Source organism: Oncorhynchus clarkii, chromosome 10 (assembly GCF_045791955.1).
Source record: "Oncorhynchus clarkii lewisi isolate Uvic-CL-2024 chromosome 10, UVic_Ocla_1.0, whole genome shotgun sequence".
NCBI lineage: Eukaryota > Metazoa > Chordata > Actinopteri > Salmoniformes > Salmonidae > Oncorhynchus > Oncorhynchus clarkii.
In genome coordinates, this window is record NC_092156.1 from 22090935 (window position 1) to 22112309 (window position 21375).

The 21375-nt window shown below is 43.3% G+C and overlaps 1 protein-coding gene across 1 annotated transcript in view; it reads right to left on the reverse strand.

Moving 5' to 3' along the window:
• Nucleotides 1-21375, reverse strand: part of LOC139419192 (uncharacterized) — a 133918-nt gene that overhangs the window by 43547 nt on the left and 68996 nt on the right. Inside the window, exons 2-3 of the mRNA XM_071169185.1 lie at nt 20975-21082; nt 19752-19888 (exon numbers count right to left, since the gene is read on the reverse strand). Coding sequence (XP_071025286.1) covers nt 19752-19888; nt 20975-21061 — 224 coding nt within the window. The 5' untranslated portion in view covers nt 21062-21082. The remainder of the gene's footprint in view (nt 1-19751; nt 19889-20974; nt 21083-21375) is intronic.

Here is a 21375-nt window from a genome sequence, read left to right on the forward strand (position 1 = left end):
AGCTGCATCCCTGTGCCTTTCTGTCCCATCGTCTCAACCCCGCTGAGAGAAACTAGTAGTGGTTGGAAGGGGCGGAAAATACATTTTTGGTGTGGACCGACCATAAGAATTTAGAATATCTCCACACAGCCAAGCGCCTTAACTCTAGGCAGGCCCTTAACTCTAGGCAGGCTCTGTTATTCACCAGGTTCAACTTCACCATCATCTCCTACAGCCCAGGGTTCAAGAATGTGAAGCCGGACGCTCTCTCTCGCATGTATAGTTCCACTGCCACACCTTTTGACTCTGAGACCATCCTCCCTACCTCATGTCTTGCAGATACAGTTGTCTGTGATAAGGCACAACGACCCTGGGGGGGGGGGGGGGTAACCGGATGTATGTCCCTCATTCGGTCCGATCTCAGGTCATGGAATGGGCTCATTCCTCCAAGCTCACCTATCATCCCGGCTCTCGTTGAAACCTGGCCTTCCTCCGACAATGCTTCTGGTGGTCCATTATGGTTCCTGACGTCTCAGCCTTTGTCGCCGCATGCACTGTGTATGTGCTCAGAATAAGACTCCACAGCAAGCTCCGGCTGGCCTCCTTCAGCCAAAAATCAAATCAAATCAAATTTTATTTGTCACATACACATGGTTAGCAGATGTTAATGCGAGTGTAGCGAAATGCTTGTGCTTCTAGTTCCGACAATGCAGTAATAACAAGTAATCTAACTAACAATTCCAAAACTACTGTCTTGAACACAGTGTAAGGGGATAAAGAATATGTACATAAGGATATATGAATGAGTGATGGTACAGAGCAGCATAGGCAAGATACAGTAGATGGTATCGGATACAGTATGTACAAATGAGATGAGTATGTAAACAAAGTGGCATAGTATAGTATAAAGTGGCTAGTGATACATGTATTACATAAGGATACCGTCGATGATATAGAGTACAGTATATACGTATGCATATGAGATGAATAATGTAGGGTAAGTAACATTTATATAAGGTAGCATTGTTTAAAGTGGCTAGTGATATATTTACATCATTTCCCATCAATTCCCATTATTAAAGTGGCTGGAGTTGAGTCAGTGTCAGTGTGTTGGCAGCAGCCACTCAGTGTTAGTGGTGGCTGTTTAACAGTCTGATGGCCTTGAGATAGAAGCTGTTTTTCAGTCTCTCGGTCCCAGCTTTGATGCACCTGTACTGACCTCGCCTTCTGGATGATAGCGGGGTGAACAGGCAGTGGCTCGGGTGGTTGATGTCCTTGATGATCTTTATGGCCTTCCTGTGACATCGGGTGGTGTAGGTGTCCTGGAGGGCAGGTAGTTTGCCCCCGGTGATGCGTTGTGCAGACCTCACTACCCTCTGGAGAGCCTTACGGTTGAGGGCGGTGCAGTTGCCATACCAGGCGGTGATACAGCCCGCCAGGATGCTCTCGATTGTGCATCTGTAGAAGTTTGTGAGTGCTTTTGGTGACAAGCCGAATTTCTTCAGCCTCCTGAGGTTGAAGAGGCGCTGCTGCGCCTTCTTCACGATGCTGTCTGTGTGAGTGGACCAATTCAGTTTGTCTGTGATGTGTATGCCGAGGAACTTAAAACTTGCTACCCTCTCCACTACTGTTCCATCGATGTGGATAGGGGGGTGTTCCCTCTGCTGTTTCTTGAAGTCCACAATCATCTCCTTAGTTTTGTTGACGTTGAGTGTGAGGTTGTTTTCCTGACACCACACTCCGAGGGCCCTCACCTCCTCCCTGTAGGCCGTCTCATCGTTGTTGGTAATCAAGCCTACCACTGTTGTGTCGTCCGCAAACTTGATGATTGAGTTGGAGGCGTGCGTGGCCACGCAGTCGTGGGTGAACAGGGAGTACAGGAGAGGGCTCAGAACGCAACCTTGTGGGGCCCCAGTGTTGAGGATCAGCGGGGAGGAGATGTTGTTGCCTACCCTCACCACCTGGGGGCGGCCCGTCAGGAAGTCCAGTACCCAGTTGCACAGGGCGGGGTCGAGACCCAGGGTCTCGAGCTTGATGACGAGCTTGGAGGGTACTATGGTGTTGAATGCCGAGCTGTAGTCGATGAACAGCATTCTCACATAGGTATTCCTCTTGTCCAGATTGGTTAGGGCAGTGTGCAGTGTGGTTGAGATTGCATCGTCTGTAGACCTATTTGGGCGGTAAGCAAATTGGAGTGGGTCTAGGGTGTCAGGTAGGGTGGAGGTGATATGGTCCTTGACTAGTCTCTCAAAGCACTTCATGATGACGGATGTGAGTGCTACGGGGCGGTAGTCATTTAGCTCAGTTACCTTAGCTTTCTTGGGAACAGGAACAATGGTGGCCCTCTTGAAGCATGTGGGAACAGCAGACTGGTATAGGGATTGATTGAATATGTCCGTAAACACACCGGCCAGCTGGTCTGCGCATGCTCTGAGGGCGCGGCTGGGGATGCCAGCCACTCCCTGTTCCTCATAACCCCTTGTCCCATATATCCCTGGATTTTGTTACTGGGCTTCCTCCGTCTGATAGCAACACCAATGTCCTGAAAGTAATGGATAGGTTCTCTAAAGCCACCTATTTCATTTCATCCCCAAGTTACCTTCAGCCAAGGAGACGGCCCAGCTCATGGTGCAGCACGTCTTCCGAATCCATGGACTCCCTGTCAACATTGTCTCTGATTGTGGTCCTCAATTCTCGTCCTGATTCTGGAAGGCATTATGCACCCTCATTGGGTCGTCGGCCAGCCTGTCCTCCGGGTTTCATCCCTAGTCCAATGGCTAGTTGGAGCGTGCCAATCAAGACCTGGAGACAAAGCTTAGGTGCCTCGTGTCGACCAACCCCACCACCTGGAGCCGGCAACTTTTGTGGGTGGAGTATGCCCGGAACACTCCTCCCTGCCCAGCCACTGGGCTCTCATGCTCCATGGGGTATCTACCCCTGCTCTTCCCAGAGAAAGGAGAAGATCTCAACATACCCTCGGCCCAGATGTTTGTCCACCGCTGTCGGCATACCTGGAAAAGAGCTCGTCTGCTCTTCTCAAGACCACCTCCAGGTATGGTCGACAAGCGGACCGCTACCGGACTCCGGCCCCGTACCCTCCGTATACATCCCACTTTTCATGCTTCCAGGATTATGCCCTTGTCTTACAGCCCTTTGTCTCCTGTTTCCAATTAAACGGATGGCCGTTTCATTGACAGCGTACACGGTGTGACGCCTCCTGTGTGTTCGACCTCGGAGCATGGGTTTCCAGTACCTGGTTGACTGGGAGGGTTATGGCCCGGAGGAGAGGTGCTGGATCCCCGCTAAGGATATTCTGGACCCGGCCCTCATCGCCGACTTTCACCACTGGCACCCCGGTCAACCAGGTATGTGCCCAGAAGGGTGGGGGTATGGCGCCCCTGGGGGGGTGGTACTGTCACACCCTGATCCTGTTCACCTGGCTTTGTGCTTATCCCCAGTGTATTTATACTTGTGTTCTCTGTTTGTCTGTCGCTAGTTCGTCTTGTCTCGTCAAGCCTACCAGGGTGTTTTTCCGTGCTCCTGTTTTTCCTAGTCTCTGTTTTCTAGCCCTCTCGGTTCCAACCTTTTCTGCCTGCCCTGACACTGAGCGCACCTGCCGACCTGTACCTTTCGGACTCTGACCTGGTTAATGAACTTCTGCCTGTCCTCGACCTGCCTATTGCCTGCCCCTTGTATTTTAATAAATATCAGAGACTCTAACCATCTGCCTCCTGTGTCTGCATCTGGGTCTTGCCCTGTGTCGTTATAAAGATATTTGATATAGTAAATGTGTTTTGAGGGTTTTGAACCCCAAATTAATTAGCCTCTGATATCAAGATAAAATGCCAGGGCCAAATTATTGTCCCAGTCCACCCCTGCTATGGAGCTTCTTCTAATAACCCTAGACATTATGGGTATGCACAGCAAGTTTTATTTGCTGACTGGCCCACACCTCCAACACCACAGTATGAGGACAAACAAAGGAGTAAATAATAAACAACAGCAGTAATTACCAGTGGCGTGAAGTAGTTAAGTAAAAATACTTTAAAGTACTTCTTAAGTAGTTTTTTGGGGTATCTGTACTTTACTATTTATATTTTTGTTAACTTTTACTTCACTACATTCCTAAAGAAAACAATCTACTTTGTACGACACACCCTTTTCTTGACACCCAAAAGTACTCGTGACATTTTGAATGCTTAGCAGGACATGAAAATTGTCAAATTCACACACATATCAAGAGAACATCCCTGGTCATCCCTACTGCCTCTGATCTGGTGGACTCACTAACACAAATACTTTGTTTGTAAAGATGTCTGAGTGTTGGAGTGTGCCCCTGGCTTTCCGTAAATAAATAAAAACATTTTAAAATTGGTGCAGTCTGGTTTGCTTACTATAAGGAATGTGAAATGACTTATACTTATGTTTGATACTTAAGTATATTTAAAACCAAATACTTTTAAAATTTTACTTAAGTAGTATTTTACTGGGTGTATTTTTAAGGTATCTTTACTTTTACTCAAGTATGACAATTGGATACTTTCTCCACCACTGGTGAATAGATGATTTCATCCATATTTTAGAGGGAATTATTCAACAGTACTGTAAGGTTCCAGGCATATAACAGCCATTGATTGACCTTTTACCAGATTAGATTTTTTCCCCCTGGTTTTGGACCTTTTTCCTGGTTTTGAACATTTTACTTTCATTGAACTGCTCAGCTCGGAGCATGTAAATGTACCATGTTAATTAACATGAAAATGTTTCTCAGTTCTATAATGTGTCACATTTATCTTCACTGAATTTAATGTTCACTATTTCAGTACTTCTGTATGAATATACCTCCCCATGCTTATGTAACAGACCAGAGATGTGCATGGTTAATCAAATATTCGGATATCCGAATGCTCCGAATATGTTAGTTTTCAAATACTTGTGTGAGTATTCATTTTGCCCCCCCCCCCCCCCCCCCCCATAAATTCTAGGCCTATTTTAACACAAAGGCTTTTTCTAACTTAAATAAAAATATCCATGTGACATTTTTACATTCAACGATATATCATAAAAAAAGTATTATTAATTGAATAAAAAGATTGAAGGCCTTCATGTGTGTAGCTTGTTGTTTATGTTGGCCAATCAATGTGGCAAAGAGGCTCAGTGTGTAGCAAGTAGGGCGAGAGTTCCCTAATGCAGTGCAAATTGGAATGAAATAACAGAATTAAAAGTTAGAGAAATGAGAAGACGTAAGCTACAACAAGCAACCAAAAGGTAGGTTGTTGTTTTATCTGAATGGGATTTGGGTGAAAGCACAGCATGTGGCCTCAATTAGCCTAGCTAGAGAGGCACTGATATATGAGATGATAAATAACACTGTGGCTGCTACAAGTTAGTTAGTCTTGGCTGTAGCCCGAGTTGCCTTGGCGTCTCTCTCTCTCCCTCTGTCTGCTCAGCTCACTCATCTCATACACACCGCCCCCTCGGCAGCTGCAGCAATAGAGTGCCAGTCTCTCCCTCGCGCGGCAGTACTTAGGTTAGAAACTTAAGTTTAAAAAAGCACATGTATTTAGAATATCTGCATATCTGTCAAAAATGTATGATACTATTCAAATAGTGAAATTATTTCAAACCCTCATCCCTAGAACAGACAGTGATAAATCAGAGATTGGATCGGACTGAGGTGATTGCACCATTTACCTGTACAAGTCCTGCTGAGTCAAAGTCTGTCTTAATATGGACACTGTTTACCTGGACAGCCTAAGGTGTGTGTAGGAAGTCAGATGTGTGCACATGCATGTGTGTCCAGGCCTGCCTGCACTGCATTAGAGTGGGACCTCCCAACCCACCACCATCACATTGAGCACAAAAAACAGCCAGGCTCTATCTGCAGTGCGACGGAGTGGAGACAGCCGACAGGGGGATCGTTACTCAGGCCATAAAAGAGCCATTTACAGGATGGAGAAGCGAGCGGGGAGTCAGTAAGCACGAAGTCTCTCCTCCTGCACCATCCGGGCCACCACAACACACCACAATGAAACGTTCCTCCATGAATCATAGGTGCAGGATACGTGATGACTTAAACATGGATGGGGAATGATTATAAAAAACAGAAAATTTTTCTGCAATTTCGTAGGTAAATCAAAGGCACTGTGTGCGTCCAACATGGCACCCTATTTACCTTTATTTACCTTTGTTCATTTTTATTTAACTAGGCAAGTCAGTTAAGAACAATTTCTTATTTACAATGACGGCCTAACCCGGACGACGCTGGGCCAATTGTGCGCTGCCCTATGGGACTCTGCCCTATGGTACTCCCAATCGAGGCCGGATGTGATACAGCCTACATACCTACTGTATATAATGGTCAAAAGTAGCGTAACTTTGGAGTTGAAATGTCTTGGCTTATTGATCTGTACTTATAACTGGGACTTATTTATTCATTAGTTATAGAAAAATCATCCACTCAGAAAACCGTTAAATCAAATGATTTACACAAATTTTACAAAACAGTGCTTCCCCTCAAAAGAGCAACCATTTGTTGCTATTCCACATTTTTTTTCTCTGCCATTGTTTTTGTTGGGTGCTTTATGCACAGGCCAGGGGACGAAGGGGGGAGGGAGGCGGTTAGGGAGGTGGCTCTCTCTGTATGTTCACTGTGTTTGCCTTCCTAATCAGTCCTGCCGTATGCCCGGGCGCTTTATTAGAACCTAGTCTGTAGCAGGAACCATGCTGTGTCTCCTCTTGACAAGGCCCTCTCCCCCAGGCTACGTGTCTGAAGCACACCCTGTGCAGGGGGCACACACGCACACACACACACTCTTTCCCCCTCCACCCTCTTTCTCTGTCTCTCCTACTCTCTCTTTCTTCCCTCATCCATCCTCCCTTCATCGCCTGCAATGCGGGGTAGATGGGCAAAGCTGGCACAGGGTGCAGTGTCTGCTGTATGGAACATCTGAAGTGTGTGTGTGTGTGTGTGTGTGTGTGTGTGTCTGCCTATGTCCTTGTCAGTCTCTGTCACAGTCAGATTGTAGAGAGCAAGTGGGCCCATGGGAGACGGAGGCAGATGGGATGGTGTCACCTTCCTTTCATTGGAGCGTGACACTGTCATCAATTCAGTTTTTTGCCAGTTTCCTCTTTCCATGTTACTCCTTTCAAGCTGTACTCTGTATTCACCATTCAAACAGTCAGTTTGAATATATTCAGTCATATCAGCTGTGATTGTTAATGTATAAGAGTTAGATTACCTGCAGTTGACGTTATCGAAGATGATTACTTTCAAAAGTACCTATATCAAAGTTCTTGTCAGTCTTATCATTGGATTACCCAGATTATTTAACGTTAACAAATATTTCCACAAGTTCTCTGTATCCATAACAATATCAAAGTTCACATCGCTGGTTAACCTCCCTCACAAATATCCGACAGCCCTTCCTCTCTCCACCTCAGTCAAGTAATATGCCAAAAACCCTGTAAAAAAACAACCAGATATTGGACTGACCGAGCCAATAAACCACAGGGCTCTGACACAAACTCTTCTAACTCCTCCATCTCGTGGCAATTTAGCGCCAGGCAGCTGACTTCGCGAAGGGATGCCTTTTAAAAGAACACGGGAGGCTAGCTTTGTGCCATCAAACAGTGCTGGTCGTTAGGATGTCGGAAGCCGATGGGAGCCGAAATGGCAGCGAGAGTTTCACAGCGGCGATAGTAAACAGACTTTATGGTGCATTACCGAGGCCCAAGAGCAGACAGCCTGCATGGCGTACCTCATCCCAGCGCACAGTCAAATTAAAAGCGTTCCCGCCGTGTATGATATGGGATGCCTTTGTCTCGCTGCTGCGCCTCAAAGTCTTTGCTCTATGGAAACACATGCCTGTGCATGCTAACACACACACACACACACACACACACTCAAATACACAAGCACACACACACACACACAAGTGGTGCGTGCAAACACACACTCTCTCATTCCTCTATTCCCTGTGAATTAGTCCATCTACTGGACTTCAATAAGTGCCCGTGTGACTGTTACCCCCCATCCACACTTGCACACATCCATGCAAACACACACACGCACACATCCATGCAAACACACACACACACACACACACACACACACACACACACACACACATACATACATACAGTTGAAGTTGGAAGTTTACGTACACATTAGCCAAATACATTTAACTCAGTTTTTCACAATTCCTGACATTTAATTTGAGTAAGAATTCCCTGTCTTAGGTCAGTTAGGATCACCACTTTATTTTAAGAATGTGAAATGTCAGAATAATAGTAGAGAGATTTATTTCAGCTTTTGTTTCTTTCCTCACATTCCCAGTGGGTGAGAAGTTTACATACACTCAATTAGTATTTGGTAGCATTGCCTTAAACAATTTAAACTTGGGTCAAACGTTTTGGGTAGCCTTCCACAAGCTTTCCACAATAAGTTGGGTACATTTTGGCCCATTCCTCCTGACAGAGCTGGTGTAACGGAGTCAGGTTTGTAGGCCTCCTTGCTCGCACACACTTTTTCAGTTCTGCCAAATTTTCTATAGGATTGAGGTCAGGGCTTTGTGATGGCCACTCCAATACCTTGACTTTGTTGTCCTTAAGCCATTTTGCCACAACTTTGGAAGTATGCTTGGGGTCATTGTCCATTTGGAAGACCCATTTGCGACCAAGCTTTAACTTCCTGACTGATGTCTTGAGATGTTGCTTCAATATCTCCACATCATTTTCCTTCCTCATTTTGCCATCTATTTTGTGAAGTGCACCAGTCCCTCCTGGAGCAAAGCACCCCCACAACATGATGCTGCCAGCCCCGTGCTCCACGGTTGGGATGGTGTTCTTCGGCTTGCAAGCTTCCCCTTTTTTCCTCCAAACATAACGATTGTCATTATGGCCAAACAGTTCTATATTGTTTCATCAGACCAGAGGACATTTCTCCAAAAAGTACAATCTTTGTCCCCGTGTGTAGTTGCAAATCGTAGTCTGTTTTTTTTTATGGCGGTTTTGGAGCAGTGGCTTCTCCCTTGCTGAGCAGCCTTTGAGGTTATGTTGATATAGGACTCGTTTTACTGTGGATATAGAGACTTTTGTGAAGATGCTGGAGGAAACAGGTACAAGGTCCTTTGCTGTTGTTCTGGGATTTATTTGCACTTTTCGCACCAAAGTACGTTCATCTCTAGGAGACCGAACGCGTCTCCTTCCTGAGTGGTATGACGGCTGCGTGGTTCCATGGTGTTTATACTTGCGTACTATTGTTTGTACAGATGAACGTGGTACCTTCAGGCATTTGGAAATTGCTCCCAAGGATGAACCAGACTTGTGGAGGTCTACACATTTTTTTCTGAGGTCTTGGCTGATTTCTTTAGATTTTCCCATGATGTCAAGCAAAGAGGCACTGCGTTTGAAGGTAGGCCTTGAAATACATCCACAGGTACACCTCCAATTGACTCAAATAATGTCAGAAGCTTCTAAAGCCATGACATACTTTTTGGGATTTTTCCAAGCTGTTTAAAGGCAGCTTAGTGTATGTAAACTTCTGACCCACTGGAATTGTGATACAGTGAATTATAAGTGAAATAATCTGTCTGTAAACAATTGTTGGAAAAATTACTTGTGTCATGCACGAACTAAATGTCCTAACCGACTTGCCAAAACGATAGTTTGTTAACAAGAAATTTGTGGAGTGGTTGAATAACGAGTTGAATGACTCCAACCTAAGTGTATGTAAACTTCTGACTTCAACTGTACATACACACATCCCACCTACACAGGGTTCTAATCCGATATCAATGCAAAACACTCGGGTGAACCAGCATAAGAGAAGCTTTCAGCATAGGCCCACTACGGAGGAGAGTAAATCATAATACACCACATGCAGGGCTTTGCACTGCAATTTGGGCCATTTAAAAAAAGGATGGCATTGGCACCAATGTCAAGGGAAAGGAAAAATATATGTATTTATTGTTGAAAATAAGCATGTTATAGCATGTAAGGCTGTTTACTTTCCATTTTGAGATTTAAGATCTATGACAAGTATGTGACTTTTGTGTGAAACAGAGTGGTCCATTTTGTCAACCATTATGTAGGTTTCAAGTTTACAGCCCGTCCGTTATTTTCTCTTATCTACAGAACAGAGCCCTGTACCTCAATATCTCAATAACCCATATATGCAAAAATAGTTGCCACATTGATTCTGTGAGATACGTTCCTGTTTTCCTTTTTTACTACAGCTTTACAAATCAAAACAACGTAGCTAAATTCTCCCCATCCCACATTTCACTTACATTTACAACCACAACAAATTAAAAAACGCCTCTCATTCAACCGCCGACGTGATTCCTTCTAAAAGTGGGCCGAACTTCCATCATTTGGGCATAGTGGAGAGACTGCTGGAAAACAGACCCCCTGCTAGCTCACTAATAAGACAAGCCCAATCCAGCGCTTCTTCATCAGAAGCTTCATAACTCGTTAGGGTAATTACAACTATCACACGTTGATTCCACCGGTAGTAATTAAGAGACAACTTGTCAAAGAGAATAGAGGAGCTAGACAGCTCTTCCGCACACAACAAACTTCAGTCATATAAAAGTTATACTTAAATCCGAACTGGTTCTCTAGTAGATTATTAAGAATGTCTCAACCTGTGTTCAAGAATGTCCTTTTTCCCTTTATTCAGATTACAACCTCTCCCTCAGTTATTTGAAAATGAAATCATCTCCAAATCATCCCATACAGAGTTGGTTGCAATGTCAGTTTAATCCACTGGAAAAGACAGAACAAATATCACAACAAAAAAAATACTATATTTCTGGAAGAAATGTTTACAAATGTCATAATCTTTGTAAATGATATCATAAATCCACGCAGCTATCAAAAATGTATGGAAATAACCTAAGAAATGGAAGAGGCAAGTGTCACGATGGGGTATCACGTTCTGACGTTTATTCCTTTGTTTTGTCTTTATTTAGTATGGTCAGGGCGTGAGTTGGGGTGGGCAGTCTGTTAGTTTTTCTATATTTTCTATTTCTGTGTTTGGCCTGATATGGTTCTCAATCAGAGGCTGTCTATCGTTGTCCCTGATTGAGAACCTTATTTAGGTAGCCTGTTTTCCTTTGTATTTTGTGGGTGGTTATTTTCAGTCTTTGTGTCTGCACCAGATAGAACTGTTTCAGTTGTCACTTTGTTGTTTTGTATTTTTAAAGTGTTCAGTTTCTTATTAAAAAGATGAACCCTAACCACGCTGCGCTTTGGTCCTCTCCTTCTTCCACCGACGTCAACCATTACATGGGGGAGAAATTAAGGAACTTATCTGTCAGCCCTGAATTAAAGACCAGTATTGGTTAAAGAAATAGTTAAATAAAAAAATATACCAGTTTCATTTAAGGACAAAAAATTGACAGCTGTGCCATACAGATTGCAAAATAGTTGAGAAGCGATTTTCGATGTACCGATTCCATGGTTTATGAACTGATACACAAAACGACGCTGGATTCAAAACAGAGTTTTTCTATTTAAATGATTATAAAAAGTTCTTGCAATCAATAGAATGTTATATACAGTATATGGGGAATACAACCATCCCAACTCTGTAGATTTTGCTGCGATTATTTGTTTTGTACTGTCCATAAGTAGTTTGTTTTTGGTCGCAGGTTCAGGAGTGGCTGAAGAATTGCAACATTTACATGGCTTTTTCTTTGCAATTCTGCCTAGAAGGCCAGCATCCCGGAGTCGCCTCTTTACTGTTGACGTTAAGACTGGTGTTTTGTGGGTAGTATTTAATGAAGCTGCCAGTTGAGGACTTGTGAGGCGTCTGTTTCTCAAACGAGACACTCTAATGTACTTTTCTTCTTGCTCAGTTGTGCACCGGGGCCTCCCAATCCTATTTCTATTCTGGTTAGAGACAGTTTACGCTGTTCTGTGAAGGGAGTAGTACACAGCATTGTACGAGATCTACAGTTTCTTGGCAATTTCTCGCATGGAATAGTGTTTATTTCTCAGAACAAGAATATACTGACGAGTTTCAGAAAAAAGTTATTTGTTTCTGGTCATTTTGAGCCTGTAATCGAACCCACAAATGCTGATGCTCCAGATACACAACTAGTCTAAAAGAAGGCCAGTTTTATTGCTTCTTTAATCAGAACTACAGTTTTTAGCTGTGCTAACATAATTGCAAAAGGGTTTTCTAATGATCAATTAGCCTTTAATATGATAAACTTGGATTAGCTAACACAACGTGCCATTGGAACACAGGAGTGATGGTTGCTGATAATGGGCCTCTGTACGCCTATGTAGATATTCCATAAAAAATCTGCCATTTCCAGCTACAATAGTCATTTACAACATTAACAATGTCTACACTGTTTTTCTGATAAATTTTATGTTATTTTAATGGACAAAAAAATTGCTTTTCTTTCAAAAACAAGGACATTTCTATGTGACCCCAAACTTTTGAATGGCAGTGTAAAAAAAACTAAAAAATATAAAAAATTAAAATCCAGCGCTTCTTAGGCTAATTACAACTATCACACATTGAGTCTGCTGGTAATAATTAAGAGACGACTCATCAAAGAGAATAGAGGAGCTAGACAGCTCTTCCGCACACAACAATCTCACTATGCAAGCAATTAGCGAAAAGAACTGACGTGTGCACAAACATTAATTATAAAGAGATGCTGCTGACTAAATTCCTGGATAAATTACAGCGATTCTAATTCAAACTTTTGGCTCGCTTTGAAACTTCTCAACCCCCAAATGGCGGCAGGGAACTGGAACAGTGCCTAACAGGGGAGGAGCAGCTTTCTGGAATTGAGAATGTATTTGCTTCCTTTGCATCATTCGACAGTCGTGGGAGGGAGGCAAGACAGTGGCTTTGAAGGCTACTCATTGAACATGCTTTAAAGTTGTGTATAAAAGTATTTTATTAATTATAGCACAGTCTTTTGTCATAAAGGCCATCCAAATAAGAAAACAAACAAGACAAAGATGGGAGTAGTCTGTCTTTAATCCAAGAAGGTTTCCAACAATTTGTTCATCAATTGGCACAGAGTCTGTTCATGTCAGATTTGATTTAACCAAAAATGACTAGTTACAGTATACTGTATTCAATGTACAGTATGTGTCGAGTTAGCTTTTGGCATTGCAGTAGCATGTGTTGTGTGTTGTGCTGCTGCATGGTGTGAGCGCACTATAGGAGATGATCAATGTAGCGGAAGACAGGAAACTGTCTGCTTTGTCTGTCAATGTTTAGAATGTTGTAAGAATATTTAGAAGTGTCGGAGAGGATGAAAAGGCAACGTTTTGAAGCCCCTTTGCTTTCAGTTTCATACCCTTCAAGTGATAGGGTTAGGTGTGTGTGTGTGTGTGTGTGTGTGTGTGTGTGTGTGTGTGTGTGTGTGTGTGTGTGTGTGTGTGTATACAGTACATCCATTTGTGTATGTGTGTGTGAGCACGACGGCGAGCCCGCCTGTGAGTGTGTGTTTTCAGGAGGGAACTGTAGTGAGTGAACAGGCAGCAAGGGGCTGGGGCTGAGTCTGTCTTTTTCAGCGCTCACAGCCCCCCTCAGGCTGGCTGCTCACATCAAAGAGAAGCCTTGTATCTCAGAGGAGCTTAGAAATTCAGCCCCAGGCTTGGCGAGGCCTTCACAGCTCTCGCCTAAGGGGCCTGAGCAGCCAACCAAGGGCCAAGAGCACTCAGACAAAAGAAGTGGATAACCGCACTAGGGGAGAGCCAAGGAGCCAGGACAGCGAGCCGAGCAAAGAGTATGCAGTGTCATCCTAGAGTTTGCTAAAGACGGTATAGGGGAGAATATAAATTCTTCTAGGTAGCACAAACTAGTGGTTTCTTGCTGGAGCATGATTTCTCGCTCTGCGATTGCTGAACATATAAAAAAAATGTGTTCTATGAATAATTTACTTCATAAATAGATAATATTAGCCCATTATGAAAGTACATTAATATTCAAGTGATGAGTTGGGACAGGAGGGTGTTTTTCAGAATCTATGTTTAGTTTTCGGTTGGCAGCAACTGTCTATTCCCTTCATTACTCTTACAAGTTACAAGCAGAGGCTTGTAAAAAAAAAAGTAAAACAAATAATATAACATTCTGTTATAAACAGCAGTGACCATAGGGGGAACAAAGGCACGTGCCCCCTCAGATTTGTCCTGTTTTTAAATTTGTCAGATGTTAAATTAATGTTAATGTTGAAGGAATTACTAATACATGTTTAAGCCCTCGTTTTATCATAATTATTTATAAAAAAGATCTATCAGCAGTATTTTGGGGAGGGAGCACACTGACTGGACCAGGAAAAGAGTACCCTGTTCTCAGCAGTAAGTGGTTCGTTCCAATGTGCACCACGGAGCAAGAGAGACAGAGTAGAGTGACACACAGCATTTGATTTTAGCTGCTGTTGATTGGCAGGACTCGCAGGAGGTATATTTGTAAATTAATTTGATCAAGCTATGTAGCCTATTGATTTCATCTTGATGAATAAATTAACATTTTTGTTGTTTCCCTGTAATACTAGCCACCTAGCAATTTTATAAAGTTGGCTTTATCTAGCCAGTGTCACGATCGTTGTTCGAAATGGACCAAGGCGCAGCGTACTTAGAGTTCCACATGTTTAATAAATATAATGAAACTCACCAAGAACAATAAAGAAGCAAACGAAACGTGACTTTCTGTGCTACTCACAGGCAGCTACACAAAAACAAGATCCCACAAACAACAGGTGGGGAAAGGCTGCCTAAATATGATCCCCAATCAGAGACAACAATAGACAGCTGCCTGTGATTGGGAACCATACCAGGCCAACAAAGACATATAAAACACCTAGATGACCCACCTAGGGTGGGTAGTCTCTAAGGTCAGGGCGTGACAGCCAGCTAGATATGTTCCCAATCTCCCGACCTCATAACTAGAAACCAAGCCGTTTCAGACTATCAATCCAGTTAGAGGAGCTTGTCTAACTATCTTAGCTGGCATGCCTGCTGGCAAGGTTGGAAAACTTTAGAAAAGCAATCAATTACTAAATGTACTGAATAAGACTCACATTCCTTTCAACCTTTTACCCAGATTTTAGCAGAGATGCAGAGAAGCATATTACGTTTTTTTTCTCCAAAGAACCACCAGTCAAAAGGTTACAGACAGCTCAAGAGGTATACTTAAATATGCAGAAAAATGCTTGGTTTAAATTTAATTTAATGTGATAATATCATGATATTTTGTCTATTAATTATGATAATATGATATGTTCCTGTATTGATGATGTGTGTTACGATCCCATGTACTGTGTTGCAATGTAAATATAATATCCTAGACATGGTAGTGCAGTATAGTGTTAAGATATTTTTATTTTATTTTTTATTTCACCTTTATTTAACCAGGTAGGCAAGTTGAGAACAAGTTCTCATTTACAATTGCGACCTGGCCAAGATAAAGCAAAGCAGTTCGACACATACAACGACACAGATTTACACATGGAGTAAAACAAACATACAGTCAATAATACAGTAGAAACAAGTCTATATACGATGTGAGCAAATGAGGTGAGAAAAGGGAGGTAAAGGCAAAAAAAAGGCCATGGTGGCAAAGTAAATACAATATAGCAAGTAAAACACTGGAATGGTAGATTTGCAGTGGAAGAATGTGCAAAGTAGAAATAAAAATAATGGGGTGCAAAGGAGCAAAATAAATCAAATAAATACAGTAGGGAAAGAGGTAGTTGTTTGGGCTAAATTATAGGTGGGCTATGTACAGATGCAGTAATCTGTGAGCTGCTCTGACAGCTGGTGCTTAAAGCTAGTGAGGGAGATAAGTGTTTCCAGTTTCAGGTATTTTTGTAGTTCGTTCCAGTCATTGGCAGCAGAGAACTGGAAGGAGATGCGGCCAAAGAAAGAATTGGTTTTGGGGGTGACCAGAGATATACCTGCTGGAGCGCGTGCTACAGGTGGGTGATGCTATGGTGACCAGCGAGCTGAGATAAGGGGGGACTTTACCTAGCAGGGTCTTGTAGATGACATGGAGCCAGTGGGTTTGGCGACGAGTATGAAGCGAGGGCCAGCCAACGAGAGCGTACAGGTCGCAATGGTGGGTAGTATATGGGGCTTTGGTGACAAAACGGATGACACTGTGACACTTTGTTGCGAAATAGGAAGCCAATTCTAGATTTAACTTTGGATTGGAGATGTTTGATGTGGGTCTGGAAGGAGAGTTTACAGTCTAACCAGACACCTAGGTATTTGTAGTTGTCCACGTATTCTAAGTCAGAGCCGTTCAGAGTAGTGATGTTGGACAGGTGGGCAGGTGCAGGCAGCGATTGGTTGAAGAGCATGCATTTAGTTTTACTTGTATTTAAGAGCAATTGGAGGCCACGGAAGGAGAGTTGTATGGCATTGAAGCTTGCCTGGAGGGTTGTTAACACAGTGTCCAAAGAAGGGCCAGAAGAATATAGAATGCTGTCGTCTGCGTAGAGGTGGATCAGAGACTCACCAGCAGCTAGAGCGACATCATTGATGTATACAGAGAAGAGAGTCGGTCCAAGAATTGAACCATGTGGCACCCCCATAGAGACTGCCAGAGGTCCGGACAACAGACCAACAGACCAGGCGAGGCAATCATTTGAGAAACCAAGGCTGTCGAGTCTGCCGATGAGGATGTGGTGATTGACAGAGTCGAAAGCCTTGGCCAAATCATTGAATACAGCTGCACAGTAATGTTTCTTATCGATGGCGGTTAAGATATCGTTTAGGACCTTGAGCGTGGCTGAGGTGCACCCATGACCAGCTCTGAAACCAGATTGTATAGCAGAGAAGGTATAGTGAGATTCGAAATGGTCGGTAATCTGTTTGTTGACTTGGCTTTCGAAGACCTTAGAAAGGCAGAGTAGGATATACAGTGCCTTGCGAAAGTATTCGGCCCCCTTGAACTTTGCGACCTTTTGCCACATTTCAGGCTTCAAACATAAAGATATAAAACTGTATTTTTTTGTGAAGAATCAACAACAAGTGGGACACAATCATGAAGTGGAACGACATTTATTGGATATTTCAAACTTTTTTAACAGTTCAAAAACTGAAAAATTGGGCGTGCAAAATTATTCAGCCCCTTTACTTTCAGTGCAGCAAACTCTCTCCAGAAGTTCAGTGAGGATCTCTGAATGATCCAATGTTGACCTAAATGACTAATGATGATAAATACAATCCACCTGTGTGTAATCAAGTCTCCGTATAAATGCACCTGCACTGTGATAGTCTCAGAGGTCCGTTAAAAGCGCAGAGAGCATCATGAAGAACAAGGAACACACCAGGCAGGTCCGAGATACTGTTGTGAAGAAGTTAAAAGCTGGATTTGGATACAAAAAGATTTCCCAAGCTTTAAACATCCCAAGGAGCACTGTGCAAGCGATAATATTGAAATGGAAGGAGTATCAGACCACTGCAAATCTACCAAGACCTGGCCGTCCCTCTAAACTTTCAGCTCATACAAGGAGAAGACTGATCAGAGATGCAGCCAAGAGGCCCATGATCACTCTGGATGAACAGAGATTTACAGCTGAGGTGTGAGACTATCTCCATAGGACAACAATAAGTCGTATATTGCACAAATCTGGCCTTTATGGAAGAGTGGCAAGAAGAAAGACATTTCTTAAAGATATCCATAAAAAGTGTAGTTTAAAGTTTGCCACAAGCCACCTGAGAGACACACCAAACATGTGGAAGAAGGTGCTCTGGTCAGATGAAACTAAAATTGAACTTTTTGGCAACAATGCAAAACGTTATCTTTGGCGTAAAAGCAACACAGCTCATCACCCTGAACACACCATCCCCACTGTCAAACATGGTGGTGGCAGCATCATGGTTTGGGCCTGCTTTTCTTCAGCAGGGACAGGGAAGGTGGTTAAAATTGATGGGAAGATGGATGGAGCCAAATACAGGACCATTCTGGAAGAAGACCTGATGGAGTCTGCAAAAGACCTGAGACTGGGACGGAGATTTGTCTTCCAACAAGACACTGATCCAAAACATAAAGCAAAATCTACAATGGAATGGTTCAAAAATAAACATATCCAGGTGTTAGAATGGCCAAGTCAAAGTCCAGACCTGAATCCAATCGAGAATCTGTGGAAAGAACTGAAAACTGCTGTTCACAAATGCTCTCCATCCAACCTCACTTAGCTCGAGCTGTTTTGCAAGGAGGAATGGGAAAAAATGTCAGTCTCTCGATGTGCAAAACTGATAGAGACATACCCCAAGCGACTTACAGCTGTAATCGCAGCAAAAGGTGGCGCTACAAAGTATTAACTTAAGGGGGCTGAATAATTTTGCACGCCCAATTTTTCAGTTTTTGATTTGTTAAAAAAGCTTGAAATATCCAAAAAATGTCATTCCACTTCATGATTGTGTCCCACTTGTTGTTGATTCTTCACAAAAAAATACAGTTTTATATCTTTATGTTTGAAGCCTGAAATGTGGCAAAAGGTTGAAAAGTTCAAGGGGGCCGAATACTTTCGCAAGGCACTGTATATAGGTCTGTAGCAGTTTGGGTCAAGAGTGTCCCCCCCCCTTTGAAGAGGGGGATGACCGCAGCTGCTTTCCAATCTTTGGGAATCTCAGACGACACGAAAGAGGTTGAACAGGCTAGTAATAGGGGTGGCAACAATTTCGGCAGATCATTTTAGAAAGAAAGTGTCCAGATTGTCTAGCCCGGCTGATGTGTAGGGGTCCAGATTTTGCAGCTCTTTCAGAACATCAGCTGACTGGATTTGGGAGAAGGAGAAATGGGGAAGGCTTGGGAGAGTTGCTGTGGGGGGTGCAGTGCTGTTGACCGGGGTAGGGGTAGCCAGGTGGAAAGCATGGCCACCCGTAGAAAAATGCTTATTGAAATTCTCAATTATAGTGGATTTATCAGTGGTGACAGTGTTTCCTATCTTCAGTGCAGTGGGCAACTGGGAGGAGGTGTTCTTATTCTCAATGGACTTTACAGTGTCCCAGAACTTTTTTGAGTTAGTGTTGCAGGAAGCAAATTTCTGCTTGAAAAAGCTAGCCTTGGCTTTCTAACTGCCTGTGTATAATGGTTTCTAGCTTCCCTGAAAAGCTGCATATCACGGGGGCTGTTCGATGCTAATGCAGAACGCCATAGGATGTTTTTGTGTTGGTTAAGGGCAGTCAGGTCTGGGGAGAACCAAGGGCGTGATTGTGTGATTTACAACAGTCAGAATTGCACCCTAATTAAAATTACAATTAAACATGTAACAAGGTATGCTTGGATAACATATGCAGACAAATAGACATATTTTTGACATAGAATTAGGCATAATGATTATAGCTCTAGATTGCAGGAGAAAAGCTGTTTCAGGTGTTTGAAAATGCAAAAATTCTTCAACCACTCCAACCAATTCTCCAACCACCAAAATAATGTGTGCCTGACACCCCTGCTTACAAGGACTTCTTAATTGCAATACTGCATTTTTAAAGGGCATTCCATTCAGAAGTTACACAAATAAAGTGCTTGAAAATGGAGAAAACCAACTGTTGTTATGTAGCATTGGGCGTGCGTGTTTGTGTTTGCGTGCTTGTGTGTGTGTCAGACCAATCAAACAGAAGAGGACAGGTGTTCCCTTCAATGCCTAATTCTTCTTAAGGTTAGTTCAAAGGAGTTTTGCCTTACCACTTTTTGGAGAAGTTTGCTGAATTAACATAGAGAATTTACAGTATGGCACAACGAGCTTTACATTGTAAATGTATTTTTTGAGACCACATCTTACCTGTACACGGCCCGCTTGTCTGACTCCAGCTGGGCCTGGGGGTCAAGGGTCACACTGACGGGGGTGTTCCCAGCCGCCGAGGATGCTGTGATGTGGACCTGCTGGGCCTTGGAGTTCTGTTGGGTGGTGCCTGTCATCTGAGGGCACAGCAAACAGAACCACAGTGAACTACAATACATAGACTGGTAGCCCTGGTCCCAGATCTGTATGTGAATAAGCCCTCTTTTGAATGGGCTTTTGACTTAGAAGACTGGGTTTGTGTTCCACTATCTTATCTCTATCGTGCAGACACACACCTTATCAGATTCTGTGAACTACATGAGAGTGGATAGACAACTGGCTTGATCTTTCTACAAGGCCTATAAAAGATGAGTGTGTAACTGTGATGTGACAGTCTGGATGTGCACAATGCCTCTCTTCAATTGTGTTGGTCCCCTACCCCCACCTCTCTCTCTTTCTCATTCTCCCCCTTCATCCTCTCTCTCCCCTCAGCCTTTGGAGAGAAGGAAATTAGGCCCCTCCTCCCCCCTCCAAATCCCTCCTTACCCCACCCCCTCTGTGTTGGTTTGGGGAGGAAGCTTCAAGTCTTAATCCCAGCTCCAAATGCGAAATAAATTAGCTTCTTCACACTTAACTAGCTCTCATTTGCATTTTGTTGCCAGCGCTGACTGAGACTCGGGAGATCTCCCCTGGCACTAATCCTCCGGGTGAAAGGAAAGAGTGGTAGAGAGGAGAAAAGGAGGGGAGTGGTAAGGTGCTCTGGCAAACCTGCTCTACTTCCTTCTCTAGGATAGCTAGGATGAGGTTGAGGTTGAACTGTTTGTCTAAGGTCATTTTGTCTCCTAATGACTGTGGTTGAGATTGAGGTAGGGTAAGTCCTAGATCACAGGAGGCTGCTGATGGAAGGACGGCTGATAATAATGGACGGAATGGTGTGAATGGAATGGTATCAAACACGTGTTTGATGTGTTCGATACCATTCCATTTATTCTGTTCTAGCCATTACTGTACTTTGAGCCCGACCCCCCCCAATTAAGGTGCTATCGGCAGCATGTGTCCTAGATATACAGTTTTGGCTAGCCTCTACTTCAAACTCTTATAACAAATAAGATACTCAGGATTTTTCAATTGATGAACTGAATTTCAATACATTTCCTGGATTGACTGAAATAAAAAACTGTCTTGGACCCCAACCCTGAGCTGACCACTAGTGGTGTACTGACCTGTTGGCTCTCCTGGTACGATGGTGGAGGAACGCTCTGGGTGGCCATCATTGTCAGTGCTGGTGCTGGGGACACATGTTGCATCATGGGACAGCTTCACATGGAGACCTGCAGGGGGATACAAACACAAATGGTGTTAGGAGTACATTACATGCATTTTTGTAGAGTAGTGAACTACATGTAGTTCAACTAGTAAGTTTACTACATTTTGCAGTAGCTTGGTGGTAGTTGAACTAAAGTCTAAACTAGGTTGTGTTTTCAGTAGTTAATTACTTTTTTGCCATGTAGCTGTGTAGCTAACTACTGGAACTACACACAACTCTTTTTGCAAAAACAAAAGAAGATATGGGTGAAGTAGGCAATCATTTACTTTATTTTTCAGCATCAGACCTGCCTAATTT